At 49.4% G+C, this 18,694-nt stretch overlaps 1 protein-coding gene across 4 annotated transcripts in view; it reads right to left on the bottom strand.

Moving 5' to 3' along the window:
* Iqce (IQ motif containing E) overlaps window positions 1-18,235 on the bottom strand; it is a 47,049-nt gene extending 28,814 nt beyond the window's left edge. For 2 of the 4 annotated variants that reach the window (XM_075974461.1, XM_075974448.1), the window contains exons 1-9: window positions 18,059-18,235; window positions 15,373-15,420; window positions 13,251-13,296; window positions 8,850-8,978; window positions 8,217-8,351; window positions 7,098-7,168; window positions 4,520-4,633; window positions 4,354-4,404; window positions 288-358 (exon numbers count right to left, since the gene is read on the bottom strand). In XM_075974461.1, the coding sequence (XP_075830576.1) occupies window positions 288-358; window positions 4,354-4,404; window positions 4,520-4,633; window positions 7,098-7,168; window positions 8,217-8,351; window positions 8,850-8,978; window positions 13,251-13,296; window positions 15,373-15,420; window positions 18,059-18,184 (791 nt within the window). In that variant the 5' untranslated portion in view covers window positions 18,185-18,235. The remainder of the gene's footprint in view (window positions 1-287; window positions 359-4,353; window positions 4,405-4,519; window positions 4,634-7,097; window positions 7,169-8,216; window positions 8,352-8,849; window positions 8,979-13,250; window positions 13,297-15,372; window positions 15,421-18,058) is intronic. The other 2 variants (XM_075974483.1, XM_075974472.1) reach the window with 1 other exon arrangement.
* Between the last annotated feature and the right edge of the window lie 459 nt (window positions 18,236-18,694).

The raw sequence follows: 18,694 nt of genomic DNA, 5'->3' as shown, positions 1-18,694 counted from the left end.
TGGCTCAGTGGTAGAGCACCTGCCTAGAATCCCCCAGTGAGGGGCTGGGGTGTGGCTCAGTGGTAGAGCACCTGCCTAGTGGTAGAATGCTTGTTCCTACCCTGGCGTACAGGAAAGGGAGAAGATAGCATTTCTCATAGTTTTAGGTTGGAACAAAGATGTGGCAAGAAGGCAGAGCAGACTCAGAATGAAAAGGGTAGATGGAAGAGAGGTCAGTCTTTGCTGGCCCAGTGCAGCACCCAACAGACGCTGGGGCCCTCCCACCACCAGCTCCCCTCAGGTCCTACTTGATAGTGTTGTCCTTTTCCTTGCACTGTTGCTCCAGCCTGAAGATCCTTTGCTTGAGCCCGGTGATGACCTGCCAGCAGAGGGCCACCACCTCAGCACAGTCACCCACCAGGGCTCCGCCTGCTGGGTCACCTCCTAAGAGAGCCTATGGATGCTGAGCTTCTTTCTATCAGGGTTCTTGCACATCCATCCCTCCTTCCTTAGTGCGCTCCTAGTGATGACTAAGGGCCTCCAATAGGCTCCCCCACTGAGAAGCGCTGAGGAAGGGACATGGAGAGCAAGAGGCAGGGCCAGAGGGCAGCAGCCAGCCCTCAGGGTCCCATGGCAGCTGTTCTAGGGACCACACTGCATTCAAGGAGATGACTACATGTGTAGTCAGTTGCTTAATAACAAAGAAGTCACCAGAACCTGGATGCTGCCCTGTGCCTAGGACCCACTGGGACCCAGCAAGTCCTTGCCCAAGGTCAAGGGGCTGCTGGGCAGGCTTAGCCTCCTTCTCCTTAATGTCTCCTTGGGGAGGTATTTCCATTACAACCTAAACAACTTTGTTTTTCAAGAGTCAGGGTCTCCCTGTGTGGCCCAGGCTGGTGTTTGACTTCTGATTCTCTTGACTCAGCTTCCTGAGTGCTGAATTACAAGCTTGGGCTTCTAGACTGGTTTACAATTGCTACTTTGAATCAACTTCAGACTTACAGACAACACACACACACACACACACACACACACACACACACACACACACACACACGGCATTGGAACAATAAAAATTCAGGGCTTGGGGAGATGGCTCAGTGGTTAAGAACAGTGGCTGCTCTTCTAGACGATCCGGGTTCAATTCCCATCAAGCATATGATGGCTCACAGCCATCTGTAACTCCAATTCCAGGGAACATGATGCCCTCCCCTCCTTCTGACCTTGGAGGGCACCAGACATGCATATGGCACATAGACATACGTGCAGATAAAATGCCCACATACATAAAATTAAAAAAAAAAAACCAGGGTTCTCTCTATGGAAGTATCTGTTCATTCATTAATGAGTTCTATATCTTCCTTCAATGTCCTAGGGTAGACATTTCAATTAATACTACATTATTACATATATACTTTCCTTTTTTTTCTTTCTCAGAGGTTTCATGTAGCCCAGATTGCCTTTAAAATCCTTCTTTCCTCCACGACAATCTGGACTTTTGATCCTCCTGCCTCCACCTCTCCCATGCTTGAATTTTACAGTATTCTTTAAAAAGGTTAACACTGGGGCCTGGTAAGATGGGTAAAGGGACTTGGCACCAAGACTGAAGACCTGAGTTGGATCCCTGGAACCCACATGGTGGAAGGAGAGAACTGATTCCCACAAACTGTCCTCTGACCTCCACATACACCCTGGTATGTGAGTATCCCTCTCAATAGATAAACATAAAAATACTTTTTTAATTAACAAAAAATATTGTGAGGTTTCTATGAACCACTTTGGATGGCTCTGCAAACTGCCATCCTGGGCAGCTACTGTCATGCCTGACAGGTGGTCAGGAGGGTGAGCCTGTCAAGAGCAGTATGATAGACAGAGCAGGCGCATTGCATGGGTCCCAGTATGCAGGCCTCGCCAGCACTAGCACTTGGTGCGAAGGTTCTGAGTACTCCTGTTTTTATCTCGGCCCTGCCCAATCTGGTTTGCACCATCCTTGCTAATTTTGTTGCTTTATGGTGTAAGGTTTTACTCGGAGTAACTTAAAATCATTTCTTTCCTCCAGTACATAGTGCTGGTGGGAAGAGAAGTTAAGTCGAATGCAACCACCATCCCTGCCTTCCCTGAGCCTGGGAGATCAGGGAGAGTCAGATTTGGGTAAACCTCTGAACCTCGTTTTCTTGCTTTTAAAATGAGGGCTGGGGGCCAGGGAGATGGCTCAGTAGCTCAAGTGCTTGCTGTACAAACATGAGAAACTGAATTTGTAAAAAGCCATTGTCTTATCAGATGGTGGTGGCTCACACCTTTAATCCCAGAACTTGGGAGGCAGAGAAAGGCAAATCTCTTGTGAGCTGGAGGCCAGCCTGGTCTACAGAGTGAGTTCCAGGACAGGCTCCAAAGCTACAGAGAAACCCTGTCTCAAAAAACAAAACTAAAAAAAACAAAACAAAACAAAACAAAACAAAACAAAACAAAAAAGCCATTGTTTCATTGTATGCCTGTAACCTCGGCACTGGGAAGGTGGAGACAGGAGCACATAGGTCACACACGCGCACGCGTGCACACACACACACACCCCACACGCAATCATACACAAGCACACATCCGTGCTGACTGCACAGTCACAACTTTGGGATTTGTTTTTTTTTTAATATTTATTTATTTATTATGTATACAATATTCTGTCTGTGTGTATGTCTGCAGGCCAGAAGAGGGCACCAGACTCATTCCAGATGGTTGTGAGCCACCATGTGGTTGCCGGGAATTTGTTTTCTAAAAGACATTTTCTTGCAGTGCTGGTGGCACACGCCTTTAATCCCAGCACTCAGGAGGCAGAGGCAGGCGGATCTCTGAGTTCTAGGCAAGCCTGGTCTACAGAATGAGTTCCAGCACAGCCAGGACCACACAGAAAAATCCTGTCTTGAAAACAACAACAAAAACAATAACAAAGACATTTTCTTAAGCTAGCAGAGTGCCCCTGAGGTCGCATCACAAGAGAGGCTGAGGCTGGAGATTACTTGAAATCAGAAGGCCCAGGTCAGCCTGGGTAACATAACAAGACCCTGTCTAAATAAAAAAAATAGTTTTCTTGTGGCCATATACTGACTTTGAGTCCTAAAGACAGAACACTTTTAATCATTTATGCTAAATGTGTATTTCTATATGATATAAATATATACACAGATATGCATGTATACATATACAGCATATGTATATATACATGCATATGTGTATGTGATGGACATGATGGACATGAAAACTATTTTCAGGCACTTAAATATTTTTATTGCCTTTATTAATATTGGGGGTTGGGTGGGGAGTGTGTGCCACGCTCTCATGTGGAGGTCAGAGGACAACTTTTAGGAGCTAAAGTCTCCTTCCATGTGCGTTGCTAGGACAAGACTCAGGTCATTCATTGGGTTAGTGGCAAGTGCCTCAACGGCAGTCTTGCTGGTCCTATCTCACAGATCTTGCCTCTGGAGTATCTTTATTCCTGAGCTATTCTGCATACTCCCGACAGGGAAAACTGCAGTAACCTAAGTCCCTGCTTTGCGACAATCTTTCCAGTTTCTCTTTAGTCTTAGGGCTTTGCTATACTTTTCTTTACGACCCCAAGCCCATTAGCCTACTGCTGTCTCACTCCTTGAACCTTGACTCATGGGGACAATGACATATTCCATACCCACCCAACCCCCACCCGTTTTAAGTATCTTTTTTTTTTTAAGATTTATTTATTTACTATGTACACAACATTCTGCCTCCATGTATGCCCACACGCCAGAGCAGGGCGCCAGATCTCATTACAGATGGTTGTGAGCCACCATGTGGTTGCTGGGAATTGAACTCAGGACCTCTGGAAGATCAGCCAGTGCTCTTAACCGCTGAGCCATCTCTCCAGCCCCCCCCCCCCCCAATCCGTTTTAAAACAGAAATTGTGGTTTGGATGTAATTCCCAAGTTGTATTCTGAGACTCTGATTTTTTTTATTTTGTTTTGTTATGTTTTTTTTTGCTTTGTTTGTTTGTTAGTATTCTGAGACAGAGTCTCGCGTAGCCCAGGCTGGCCTCTATGGAGCAGAGGCTGGTCTTGAACTCCCAAGTGCCTTCTTATTATTTAGTTATTAAACTTGTGTTCCCTCCCTGGCCCTTTTCTGTAGCCAGGCTCCCACACTCTCGCCCGAAGCCTCTGTGACTGCATGGCATTTGTTCCGCCCTTCTCAGCCTCTGCTAAGCCTGCTGCCCTCTGACATCCCTCAGCGTACTGTCCTGTGATCTCTATTTCTACAAACAACAGTTCTAGAAAGTTCTGAGGCCATGCCCTTCCTGCAGTTCCACTAAGACTTCAGCGGAAAGCTCTCCTTGGAGCAGGAGGCTCTACTTACCCAACCAGTGTCAGGCCTTTTCTCGGCCAGGGTTCGCACGAAGTCTGGGCCCTGTGGGAGGCAGATGGAGACATCAAGCCCACGGTGGCGCTTCCTCCTCTCTGCTTCCCACGGCAGCACTGGCAGCACTAGCCAGCAGGAGGGTTCTGTGGGCCCTGGGACTTACTCGACCTGGATCCAAGAGCTGTTCTATCTGTCGATCCTTTCTGTTGTTCTCCTCTTCCAAGCGCCGAAGCTTTGTTCTCATCAGATCAACATCGCTTTTCTGCATATGTAAGGACTGGAGAAGAAAAGGAGGGCGGGGCTGGCAAGATGGTTCTCCGGTAAAGGGGCTTGCCGCCAAGCCTGATGTCCTGAGTTCAACCCCCAGGACAGGCACACACATACTTGCATGCACGCAGGCGCGCATGCGTACACACACACAATGGAAAGAGCCATCTTCCCCAAGGTGTTCTCTCGCCTTTATGTGCACACAAAATAAATAAATGTAAAACCAAAACTCAACCAACAATCCAAAAACAAACCAGAGGAGGGCCACATTAATACAAGGTATGTATAAGAGAGAGAATATCTGATTTGGGGAGTTTCTCTCTCTCTCCTTCCTCTCTCTCTCTCTCTCTCTCTCTCTCTCTCTCTCATTCCTCAACCCAGGAAGCCTAGACCTGGCAGTAATTCTCCTGTCTCAGTTTCCTAATTACTGGGATTAGTCACACTTGGCTTTGAAAGATTTTTAAAGCCCTGGGGGTCATGGGCTCAGCAGTTAAGAGCACGGGCTGCTCTTCCAGAGGTCTGGAGTTCAATCAGTCCCCACATGGGGGCGCACAACACACAACCATCAGGGCCACAGAATCCAGGGGATCTGATGCCCTCTTCTGGTCTGCAGGTGTACATGAAAACAAGACATTGATAAAAAGAAAAGAAACAAATCTTTTTTTTTTTTTTTAAGTATTTTATTTATTTATTATGTATACAATATTCTGTCTGTGTGTATGCCTGCAGGCCAGAATAGGGCACCAGATCTCATTACAGATGGTTGTGAGCCTTCATGTGGTTGCTGGGAATTGAACTCAGGACCTTTGGAAGAGCAGGCAATGCTCTTAACCACTGAGCCATCTTTCCAGCCCCCAAGAAACAAATCTTAAAAAAATTTTTTTTTAAAACCTGGGAGGTGGTGGTGCACGCCTTTCATCCCAGCACTCAGGGGGCAGAGGCAGGCGGATATATGAGTTTGAGGCCAGCTCTGATCTACAGAGCTAGTTCCAGGGTAGCCAGAGCTACACAGAGAGACTCTGTCTAGAAACATGCTCCCTACCTAATTCCCCGGTGTCATGCAGTGGGGCAATCGGGCAGCAAGGGGTGTGAGAGTAATCCCAACACTGCGGGCACAGGAGAAGACAGAGCACAGGCCTCCTTTCCCATCACAGTGCCGAGGGCAGCCACTGACAAAGACTTTCAGGCCCATGAATGTTGGCCCTGGAAAGTCCCAAAGCCCTGCACTTGCTTCCATCTGTCATAGCACAGTCTGATGCTCCTTAGCAATACTAGCACAGGACTTAGCAGTCAAGAACACACACTGCTCTAGCAGAGAACCTGAGCTGAGTGCCCAGCACCCTCAGTGAGTTATTCAAAATTACCTATTACTCTCACTCTGGTGGATTCAATGCCCTCTTACAGCCTCCAAAGGCATCCGTACGCATATGCACACAGAAGCCCACAACTCCCTAACACACACCCATCATTTAAAAAAAAGTAATAATGAAGGAACACTAGCCCTCAGCTGTGTCTGGGGAGAGATGCTCCCAACATCCCCCTGTGGATGGGTTTTCTTACCAAGCTTTGGCAGATCAAAGAGGAAAAAGATCCTGTAGTCAACTCTTATTTAATTTTATTTTTTGAGGTTTTGAGCTTGAACTCAGTGGGCACTCTACTGTTAAGCCAAGCCCCCAAACCCTTCACTGATAGCATTCTAGGCAAGTGTCCAACCACTGAGCCACACCCAAGCCCTTCACTGGGGGATTCTAGGCAGGGGCTCTACCACTGAGCCACACGCTGAGGCCCTTATCATGGAATTGATTCTATACTGCACTCTGCTGTTTCATGATGGAACATTGCACCATGTACATTCTACAAAGTATTCTACTATTATGTCTCCAACTCCCTTCAGACAGATCTCCAAAAACTTACAACGATGAGTTTGAATAAAGTCAGGTCATTTTCCCAGAGGCCTATTCCTAGCCCAAATATGGCTCTCACTGTTACAAGGTGTTACCATTGGGAGCTGTCTATAAAAAAAGAGTCTCCCAGGCAGAACGGGAACCCCTTTACCCTGCCTCCAATGGCAGCTCGGCCTCAGCTGGTAATGTCCACAGAAGGGACAGCAAGTCCTTTTCAGGGGATCCTTTAGCTACTGCACAGGTGCCATGTTCGCATTTTGGAGACAGGGTCTCATGCATCCCTGGTTACCCTTGAATTTACTACGTTGCCCAGCTGGCTTTGCATGCCTTACTCTCCTGCCTCCTCAGTGCTGGGATGACCGCCATGCACTACCATGCCTGGCAAGCCCACTGCCTCTTCTGCAGTTTGGTGGCCAGGCCTTCCACTCAGCCAGGACGGCCGGCCAGCTTCTACGGTACGGTGCCAGGGCATGGACTCCTTGTGGCTGGCACTTATTTCTCAGCAGGACACTGACTTTTAGTCAGGGAGGGCTATCACTGTCAATCATAGAAGAGCAGAACGAACCCTACCTTCTTCAACTCGATGATCTCATCATACATGTCCTCTTTCTCTCTGTAGACAGAAGTCCCAGAGACATGACCTGTAGGAAGACACACACCTCTTAGGACATTGTGGGACAGTAGAAAGGACCCCTCGTTATGCCTGAAGGGAAACCTGAAAGTTAATAAAACTGTACTTGTTTGCTTGCTAAGATAGAAGGGTCCCACTGGTTAGCCCAGATGGCCTGGAGTTCAAGATGCTCCTGCCTCAACCTTCTCAGTGCTGGAGAGACAAGGGAGTGTCCTCCAGCCTGGCTGACGGAGTGTGTGAGTGTGTGTGTTGTGAGCCTCTGTTCATGCAGAGACCAGAAGAGGACATGGGCAGTACTGTTCTCTGGCTCTCTGTCTTATTCCCTTGAGACAGCGCCTCTCACCAACCCTGTGGTAGGCTGGGAGGCAGCAAGCCCTGGTGGTCTCCATCTCTGCCCGCCACAGTGCTGGGTTACCCGGCTCACAGCTGGCTCTTTGCATGGGTGCTGAGATCTGAGCTCAAGTCCGCATAGCAAATGTTCTTATCCACTGAGCCATCTCTCCACTTATGGAGGTTTTAATGACATTTAACTGGTTATAAATTCAAAATAAGCCTAAACTGTTATCCTAAAGAGTAGAGTTGGTTCACAGGGACATGGAGCCGGCCATCACCATGCTGGAGAGCTATTCCTCTCTACTAAGGCCCCCATGAGAGAGAGACCACCAGGCCCCATGGGCAAACACTAGTAAGGAACAAACAAGGAACCAGCACGGTGCCTGGGAGGTAGCAGCACTTGTTGCCAAGCCTGAAGACCGGACTTCCATTCCAAGGCCTCCCATGGTGGCAGGAGGGAAATGACCTCACAAGTTGTCCTCTGACCTCCACATGCCTGCCACAGCACAGACGCAGCCCACCCAGACGTAAGGATTTATATGTATTTAAGGAGGGTGACATGATGGCTCGGCTATGAAACTCTCTTCAGGAATCATCGTCTCTTGGAACATTCTAGAACGGCCTACTGATGGAGCTGGTGCATAAAGCCAAACAAAATCTCACCCCTCAATTGCTAGAGGCTTTCCTTTCTGCTCTCCTGGCCTTGTCCCCGGGAGCATGCTCACCATGGCTGCCAGAACGCCGGAGGTCTGCCCTCTTCGCTCTTAAGGCTTCTGTCAGGTGGTCGGGCGTGCAGCTGGGGGGGTGGGTCCATGCGTGCCCTGAGGTAAGCCTGGAGCTCAGGGGTTGGGTCACACTTCCTGGTTTGAATGTGCATGGGTTTAACAGGGCAGGTATAAACAGAGTCTGCGAAGCTCAACCTCTCATCAAGCTCCAGGGGTGGAGGAAGCCAGGAGGCAGGGTGAACTGGTAAATGCCAAACAGGCAGCTCACGGAGGTCAGCCCAGGGAGCCTGGGTGTGTCACATGTGCCCATTCCCCTGGTATAAAACACTTCAGGTTTCCAGGGTGACAAAGACCAGCTCACAGAAACCTTAACAGTCGTCTCCGGCAAGCTGGCAGGGACTGGCTCCATGACACCTCTGCCACAGGGCAGTGCTGAGATAACCTCCAACAAAAGGGGCTGGAATGTCCTCAGGTGGGACTGGGAAAGCCACACCCGCCAGTGACATATATGGTCAATGTCTTTGAGAAGGTCCAAGGCAGGCTCACCGAAACCACACGCCTCATACATGCTAATCATTCTCGGTTTCCCACACTGGATCTCTAGCCAGAGCATCCTCTACAGGAGTCACGTACCATGTTTTGAGGTTCCCAGCCACAGCTTTTGTGGGGTCAAGGACATTCTGCTGCTCAGAGGCATGTTCCCTCCTGTCTTCAGAGACCGCCAGGATGTCACTTTTCTGGGCTTGGAGTTGTAAGGTGATTCTGGGGAGGTAACATGCAGTTTAGAGCTGTGGGGCTGCTGCCCTCAGCACCTCTGCTTTACAAAGAAAGAAACTGCTCAAACACAACAGGCAAAGGGCGCTCCAGGAGGAGCACATGCTGGCAAACTCCAGGATGCACGGTAATTTACTGTGAAGTGAGTTCTTACTACATGGACAGGCCAGGCTAGGCTAGAAACCCTGCTCAAGAGAACCTTTTTCTGTTTCTTAAAGACCTATTTTTATTATTTTAAATTATGTTCAGGATGTATGTCTGTGTGTGGATGGGTGTAGGCAGTCATAGTGGCAGAGGAGTTAGATCTTCTGGAGCTGGAGTTACAGATGGTTGTAAGTGGGTGCCAGGAACCGAACACAGGCTCTCTGCAAGAGCAGAAAGTGCTTTTTTTTTTTGCTTTTTTTTTTCTTTTTTCAAGACAGTGTTTCTCTGTAGCTTTGGTGCTTGTCCCGGAACTAGCTCTTGTAGACCAAGCTGGCCTCGAACTCCCAGAGATCCGCCTGCCTCTGCTTCCCAAGTGCTGGGATTAAAGGTGTGCACCACCACCGCTCAGCTCAGAAAGTGCTTTTAAGTCATCTATCCAGCTCCTCAAGAGATTTTCTCGTCTAAACATCTTGAAACAGTTTGGTTTTTTTTTTTTAAACTTGGGGCTGGAACTGAGTGCCTTTTACATGTTAGGCATTGAGCCACACCCCAGCCCCTCACTGGGGAATTCTAGGCAGATGCTCTACCACTGGGCCACACCCCAGCCCCTCACTGGGGGATTCTAGGCAGGGGCTCTACCACTGAGCCACACTCCAGCCCCTCACTGGGGGATTCTAGGCAGAGGCTCTACCACTGAGCCATACCCCAGCCCCTCACTGGGGGATTCTAGGCAGGTGCTCTACCACTGAGCTACACCCCAGCCCCTCACTGGGGGGATTCTAGGCAGGTGGGATTCTAGGGAGTTTCTCTAGCACTGAGTGATATTCGCAGTCTGGCCTAATGTATTTAGCCAAAACTATAGATGTATGTCACCATACCTGATTTTATAGTTAGTATATATAATATATATACTTGTTTATACATACAAGTATATATAAATAAACATATACACATATACGTATATATACATGTATACATAAAACATTCATATGTAACCACATTCCTCTTTTAATTTTTACCATAAAGAATGTGCAGGGGTTGGAGAGATGGCTCAGTAGTTAAATATGCTTGCAGTGCAATCATGAGGACCAGAGTTCAGATCCCAGCACCTATGTAACAAACCAAGCAACAATTCCAGCTTTGAAGGAAACAAAGTCCTTTTCTGGCTTTCTTGTGTGTACAGGCATATGCTCTCACACACACATACATTCAACATATACTCAAAGAGATAATTTTTTGAGATATGGTCTCACTATGTAGCTTGACTGTCCTGGAACTCTCTCTGTAGACTAGGCTGGCCTCGAACTCAAAGAAATCCACTTGCCTCTGCCTCCTGAGTGCTAGGATTAAAGATGCACACCACCACTGCCAGCTATAAATAAATCTTAAAAAATAAAAAAGAGCCAGGCATGGTGGCATGCCTAAGGAGGCAGAGGCTGGCAGATCTCTGTCAGTATAGGGGCAGCCTGGTCTATATAAGTGAGTCAGGCCAGGCAGGGCCACACAGTGAGACCCTGTCTCAAAACAAACACGCAAGCAAGCAAAATGGGCAGGGCCACTGAGAGGCCCAGTGATAACAGAACTTGCTGCCGAGGCTGCTGACTTCAGTTTGGCTCCCAGGAGCCACGTGGCAGCAGGAGAGAACTGATTCTTACAAATTATTCTTCTACTTCCACAGGCATGCCATGGCTCCCGGGTGCCCAAGCACATACTCATAAATAAATAAGTATAAAACACTAATTTTTTTAGAAGGGAAATTTGAAAATGTGAAATTTTCTACTGATGTTTTAATTCTGCTATACTATGACACATAATGTCCAGTTAAACTTCCTTCAGATTCATGCATAGTTTTGCACAGCTGTGACCATAATGAACGAATGGTTTACTCCTTAAGCACTGAGTTTCTCATGCTGTCACAAGGGGACCATAGAAATAATATTTTACTAAGCCGGGCTGTGGTGGCGCACGCCTTTAATCCCAGCACTTGGGAGGCAGAGGCAGGTAGATCTCTGTGAGTTCGAGGCCAGCCTGGTCTATAGAGCTAGTTCCAGGACTGGAAACAGCCTGGCAGGTCATTTCTTAAGAATACCAAGATCAGGGCTGGAAAGATAGCTCAGCAGTTGAGAGCACTAACTACTCTTCCAGAGAACCCAGGTTCAATACCCAGTACCTACATGGCAGCTCACAATTGTCTGTAATTCCAATATCTGACTCCCCTACACATACATGCAGGCAAAACACCAATGCAAATAAAAATAAACTATCTAAAAGAAAACATACCAAGCACAGCCAGGCAGTGGTGGCATATGCTGTTTGAGGCTAGCCTGGTCTACAGAGCAAGTTCCAGGATAGCCAGGGCTAAAAAGAGAAACCCTGTCTCAAAAAGCAAAACAACAAAACAAAACAAAGAATACCAAGTTCTGCATCGGAAGTGTTTTGGAGGTGGAGGACCATGCACACACCATGGCTTGTGTGGTAGGCTCCAGAGACCGAATCTAGGTCATCAGGTGTGGCTATAAGCACTTTGGTCCACCAAGCCCCATCTTACTGTCCCAGGGGATCACGTAAACCTCTCAAAACCTGCAGATGGAGTTTCTCTATTGAACTGAGCAGAATTGAGATTCATAGTAAATCCCATGCCTTGAGTTGCCAGAATCCACATGAGCCTGAGTCCAAAATTTTACTTTTCTTATGTGGGATTCCAAAGAACATTATTTTAAATTAAAACCTGTCACAACCCTCAACTTCTATATTGGGCTCTGCATGGTGGCACACGTCTTTAATCCTATGACTGAAAGGCAGAGGCAGGCAGATCTGTGTGAGTTGTCAGCCTGGTCTACACAGTGAGACCTCTCAACAAAATCCCACCCCATAAACCTCAATGAGAACATGTTAGCTGATAACCTTTATTCAGGAAGCAAAGTTAACTAGGAAACCATGCTTCAAAAATAAGCCACACAAGGCCAGGCCTCATGAGGCCACTGTTCAGTCATGCACTGATGCAGGTGCCAGTCTCAGCAAGACGTCCCCCTAGCAGACCGCCAACATGTGCTGGTCGCATGAGCAAGGTGCTGGCGACCTGAGGTTCAGATCCTTGCTCTGGGCAGTGTGCCCAATCCCAGCCAGTGCCTCATTTACATGTGAAATCCAGGTGTGAACTCCCTAACACCCTCCGCCCTGTGTGGGCAGACAGGTGACCTGATTCCCACTCATCCCCACAGAACTGTTGAAGATGAAAGCAGGTCCAAGAAGCTAAACAAGACTAAGATGCTGGCGGGGAGAGGATGCTGGTGTGTAAGGCAGAAACACAGGCACAGGAGCAAACTCAACGGACAGGAGGCAAGCCTACAGTTCACTGCTGACTTAGGTGTAGAGACCCCACAGCAAATAAAACCACAACAGGAAGTAGAAATAGACAAGATCTCCCGAGTAAATTGGGAGCATGGGGACCTTGGGAGAGTGTTGAAGAGGAGGGGGAGGCAGGGAGGGGAGCAGAGAAAAATGTAGAGCTCAATAAAAATCAGTAAAAAATAAATAAAAACACAACCCTCAGCCAGTCGGTGGTAACACATACCTTTAATCCCAGCATTCGGGAGGCAGGAGGCAGGCGGATCTTTGTGAGTTCAAAGCCAGCTTAACCTAACTGGTGAGCTCCAGACTAATGAGAGAACTTGTGTCAGGAAAGAAGGTGGACAACATGGCTTAGGGGCGTCCATGTGCACATATGCATGCCCACATGCAGAGTGGCTTATAAATGTATGTGTGCACACATGCACATGGGTGTGTAAATACACACACAGGCTTTCTATCACTTCAGCTGTACCCTGGCTTCTTTGAGAACTCAAGAGGAAGGAAAGGCAACCTCTGTTCTATACTGTTTCACGGGACAGCGACCTGCACAGAGCTCTGGGATCGAGGTCCCAAAACAAACACAGGCAATTGCAATCCTGTTGCCACGGAGTCTCCCTCCCCTAACTGCACCACTGAATCCCTTTCTCCAACCACACCAGAAAAGCAACATCCTTCACTTTCTTCAGGACACGGGAAGGGCCATTCTTGCCACACTGCAGTCACGGTGGGGATAAAGGGATAGCCGAACTATCTGATCATACTTACTTGGTGATGTGGAAGGAGGTTTCTGGCAACCTTTTCTTTTTGTTTTCTGCAAGAAAGGAGAAGCAATGTGAAGCATGCTGGGTTTCCTGAGAGACCTCAAGGGCACTGCTGGAAAACCAGACACAGTGGGGAATGAGCAAGATGGGCCCTGAAAGAGACCCTGGCTAGGGCAAACCTCTTAGAGGTTTGAGCCACTTCACGGTGAGCCTCACACATGGGAGGTCCATGGCTAGGGCTGGGAGCCAAAAAGGTTACTCTCTCTGACAGGGTTACACAGAGATACCCTGTCTTGAAAACCAGAAAAAGGTTTTCTGAGAGTCACTCCAGACAAGACAAGCTGAAAAGAAGACTCTCAGCCTCTAAGACCTGGGAGAAGTCTAGATCAGAATCACTTGGAAAAGACACTCTCCAAACTGCTGAACTTCCTGCCGGCTATTCAGTGTGCTCCAGGTTCCCAGCTCAGGGAGCTGTCACCCATGCTCATCTGGACCTTAGTAATGCAGCTGTTTTTGAGTAATTTTTTGTTCCTACCAAGTAACCTCTCACCAATATTCCTCTAACTAGCCCCTTCACCAAGCTGGGCTTTGCTGGTATCTGTACTTTGGTCTGTCATGGGACCCCTATCTGGGTGGACAGATGTGTGCTGAATCTCCCCAGGAAAGGTTTTGTCACACCACAACACAGAGGTCCCTCCTTGGTGACAGTGGGCTTGTGAGGCTTCTAAATGGAGCTTAGGCTTCTTGTGATGCGTCCCTTCAAAGCTCATATATAGCTGGAATCCAGTCTACACTCTGGGTCACTTCACTGTCTTATCCCTAAGTGAGCACTTAGCATGCTTCCTTTGCTACTCAAAACAATTTACAAAAAGAACCCAAGAGGCTAGCTAATCCCCAGGGGACAGTGGGAGAGAAGTTCCACTGTGAGTGCCTGCCTGGAATCCCCCAGCGATGGCTGGTGTGTGGCTCAGTGATAGAGCCCTTGCCTAGCATCCCTCAGTGAGGGGCTGGAGTGTGGCTCAGTGGCAGAGCCTCTGCCTAGAATACCCCAGTGAGGGGCTGGGGTGTGGCTCAGTGGTAGAGCACCTGCCTAGAATCCCCCAGTGAGGGGCTGGGGTGTGGCTCAGTGGTAGAGCACCTGCCTAGAATCCCCCTGTGAGGGGCTGGGGTGTGGCTCAGTGGTAGAGCCCCTGCCTAGAATCCCCCAGTGAGGGGCTGGGGTGTGGCTCAGTGGTAGAGCACCTGTCTAGAATCCCCCAGTGAGGGGCTGGGGTGTGGCTCAGTGGTAGAGCACCTGTCTAGAATCCCCCTGTGAGAAGCTGGGGTATGGCTCAGTGGTAGAGCCTCTGCCTAGAATCCCCCAGTGAGGGGCTGGGGTGTGGCTCAGTGGTAGAGCACCTGCCTAGAATCCCCCTGTGAGGGGCTGGGGTGTGGCTCAGTGGTAGAGCACCTGCTTAGACTCCCCCAGTGAGGGGCTGTGGTGTGGCTCAGTGGTAGAGTGTGTGCCTAGAATTCCCCAGTTATGAGATAGGGCATGATTCTTCAGTGTATCCTAGTCTGACCACCTCTGCAGTTTTCTTGACTAGTTCCTAGCTCTCTGGGGGTTCCTTTGTGAGCTGCCATGTGGATACCGGGAACTGCATCCATGCACTCTGCAAGAGCAACAAGTGCTTTTAAACTGAGCCATCTCTCGAGCCCTTCACAATTTCTAAAACTAGCATTAAAATGATAACCTCAGTTTTTATTATTTTGTTGTTGCTGTTGCTATTGGTTGAGAGAGGGTCTTAAGTAGCCCAGGCTAAATGACATGAAACTCATCTTCCTGCCTCTACCACCTCTCAAATGCTAGGATTACAAGCATGCACCACCATGCCCAGTTTACAGTGCTTCCTGCCTGCTAGGTACACACTCTACCACTGAGCTACATTCCTTACCCTTGAAATTGATTTCCAAAAAAATAAAAAATTTAAAAATGATCATCACAGTTATTTAAATTCAACTAACAGACTGCAACTTCTACACCAGAGGCAGCTTGGCACCAGTGCTCTGGGTCCACCAGCATTGGGGGAGACTACACACATCCAAGGGACACCGACACAGGGACAGTCATCCCTACTTGTACTCACCGTCTCAAAGTCAGAATCAAAGGTAATTGCAGACAGGCTGTCATCTCCCTGGAAGAGATGCACACAGGATCACTGGAAGGCACTGCTTGAGTTCCCCAGTCCCATTTGCAAACTGCCTGTCCCAGCTCCAGCAACAGGACCCAGCACATGTCACGCCACAGCATGTGACATCTTGATCCTTCAGCGGCCAGTGTATCCCGATTGTCAGAAAGGAGGGGTGGGAGCAGGGGATGCCGTGTTGGAAAAGTACATGTTGATCAAGCATGAGGACCCAAATTCGATCCAGTGCTGGGGTAGAAACATCGGAGCTCAATGGCCAACCCGCCCAGCCTACTGAGTGCATTTGAGGCCAGTGTGAGACCCTTCCTCAAAAAAAGGCGTGTGTGTGTGTGGAAAACGTCTTTGAGGAATGTCCTGTGACATTCCTTGGGCCTCCATTCGTAAACACACACAGGAAGAGGAAGGCTGTGGGGTGGTTAGCGATTCTGCCTGGCCAACTATGTCCAGAGGTATGGTGGGTCCTCAGGACTACTGTGTGCCTTTGACAGTGTTCTCAACTCCAGAGAGGCATTCCGTTCTTCCCTGTGTCAAGAGTCTGACTCTTAGTCACCTTCCACTCAACGTAGGCCATGTCCTGGCAGACCAGAGCAGTGATTACACGTCTTGTTTTCATTTTTCCTGTTTAAAGGTATTCAAACTCTGTGTGTTCGTGCATGCATGTGTATGTAGGTGCCCATGGATGCCAGAAGAAAGTGCCAAATCCCCTGGAGGTGGACTTACAGGCAATTGTGAGCTCTGACGTGGGTGCTGGGAACCAAACTCCAGTGCTCGGAAAGAGCAACAACTACTCTTACCCACTGAGCTATCTGTCCAGTCCCCACCCCCATATACTTTATTTTTATGTGTATGTGGCTATATCTATCTGGTGTGCTCATCTGTGTATGTGTGTTCCTGAGTGTGTTTGTGTGTAAATCTGAAATAGTCATTGTGTGTCCTTCACTCCCTTCCACTGTGACACAGGCTTTCTTGCTGAACCCAGAGCTCGTTAATTGTGGCTCGTCTAGTTAGCCGGCTTGCCCAGGGGAATCCCATCTCCAGTTCCTAAGCATCGGTGTTACAGGCAGCAGCTGTGCCCATGCGGCTTTGTGGTGGATCTGGAGATCTGAACTCCGGTCCTAGTGCAGGCAAGCATTTTATCCCTGGAGCCTTCTCTCTAGGTCTTGGTTACAGTCTGGAAAACACCTCCAGGTGGTATAAGTCACGATTTGGAAAACCGAGGCAGAAGGAAACCAAATTTGAGGCTAGCCTGGGCTACATACAAAGTCAGACCATTTTTAAAAAAATATGGAAAGTGTTAGCAAAGAAGTTAATGGTAATAGTTACAGAACAATAAAAATATTATGTTTTAACCTATGGGGAAAAGATGTAAATAAAAAAAACAAACACACATGAATTGGCTTTCTGTAGATGGCCAGGTTATGGGTAACATCCCAAGACTGAAAGAGTAACGCATTATCTTTGTAAACACAAAGTTTGCGTTTGTGTGTGTGTGTGTGGTTAAGACAAGGCTTCTCAGTAGAAGGTGGAGCCAGTCCTCGAACTTGCCCTGTAGACTAGGTTGGCCTTGAACTCTCAGAGATCCCCCTGCTCTGCTCCCCGAGTGCTGAGATTCAAGGAGCGGGCCACCGCTGCCTGACCACAGGAAGGTTTTAACTTGTTTAAGGTCTGGAGAGTTCAGGGGTAGCTGGGGGTTGTGGCTCAGTGGCAGAGCACTTGCTTGGGGTAGGGGTCTGACACTCAGTAGAGTGCTGGCCTAGAATCCCCCAGTGGCCGCGTGGGGGAGGTTCATCTGTAGAGCTCTGGCCTGGCCTGGCGAGGGGTTCAGCCCCCAAGAGCACACACAAAGCAAACAGCAACCGACCTGCTAAACTAGGTAAGACTTGGGAAGTCTCCCCTGCAGGGACAAGTAGGAAATCCTAGCTGCTCTCTGCTGACTAGAAGCATAGTCCCTTAGTCTGTGTGAAACCTCCCCTCCCTCAGGCGTCCCTTGGACCCTTGATAAGTCATTCTGCTCGCGGCCAGGTTCCTGCCTCCCTCCCTTCAGTCCCCTTCTCGATATGATCCCAGAGGGCTTGCTTTGGGTCCTTTGGATACACACTTTCCCGCCTCATAGCCTTTGCATTTATTGTTCCCGTGGATCCTAAACTTTTGTCTTTGAGATCGAGGAATTGCTCTGTCCTATAGCCCCCACTGGAATGCACAAAGTTCACTTGGTACCGGCACGCACAGAGGGCCAGAGGGTCGATCCCGCACTGGGAGACCGAGGGTCGCACGCCTCTTCTAGAGATGCCTCTCTGACCCATACAGGGTTGGCTCTGGGGGTGGAGGCCTTCTCCATTGCATGGGATCGCTCTGAGGAGTCACTGGAGTGCAGCCTGCAGCAACACTTACGAGGTGAGCTCGTCACCAGCCAGTCGCGGCCTCTGACCCGCAGCGCGCGCAGTCCCGGGGGCTTCGTGGAAGCAGCGGCTTCCGCGAGCGCGGACCGGAGCTAGAGGCTGCTAGGGCACGGGCACGGGCACGGTGGCGGCCGACGCCCGGGGCTAGCTCTTGTGCGGTAACAATCGGCTTGCGGGAGCTGGCTGCTGCCGTGCGCCTGTCCTCCCTCTGCCTCGGGCCTCCTTACCGTCTCCGAGGCTAGATCCGCGGTGCCCAGACTCATAGTGGCGGCGCTGCGCGGCCTCCTGGGCGCTGCGAGCTTGGCCCTCCGCTGCTGGCAGCGTGGGAGGCCTGCCAGCAGCCCTGCTGCCATGGCAACCGTGCCGCGGCCACAGGGCCCCGGATGTGGACCTTCCCCTGAAGCCTGGCGAACCGTGCGCGCGCGCAGAGTGAGCGCGGGCATGGGGGCCGACCATGCACTCTCCCGAGGTTGCACTACGCTGGTGGGGTTTCGGTTTCTGATGCTGCTTGAGTTGAGCCCAGTGCCTCCTGCATGCAAGGCCGGCTCTCTACTTCGGAGCCACGCTCTCAGCTGCAACTTCAGGAGCCCGAGTTGGGTTTCTGCAGATAGTGGCTGCAACTGTGTAGTCCAGTGGGCAGGGCTTCCAAGGGTCGCCATGTTGAGTGGGCACAGGGGACAGAGTGTAAGGCACCATCGTTAGTGATAGGCGCCTACTTAAATGTTTATTTTTCCTCTAAATAATCTGAGATGTTGGGGGCCAAAGTGACTCCCTAATTGTTAAACCTGGGGCCTTTCGCCTTGAGGAAAGGACAGTCCACACCAGGACTATCCATCGGCCTGCACCAACCGCTTTATACGCTC

This window comes from Microtus pennsylvanicus, chromosome 1 (assembly GCF_037038515.1).
Source record: "Microtus pennsylvanicus isolate mMicPen1 chromosome 1, mMicPen1.hap1, whole genome shotgun sequence".
In the NCBI taxonomy this organism is placed as follows: Eukaryota; Metazoa; Chordata; class Mammalia; order Rodentia; family Cricetidae; genus Microtus; species Microtus pennsylvanicus.
Note: the sequence above shows the minus strand (reverse complement) of the source record. Positions and strands in the feature narration are given on the sequence as shown.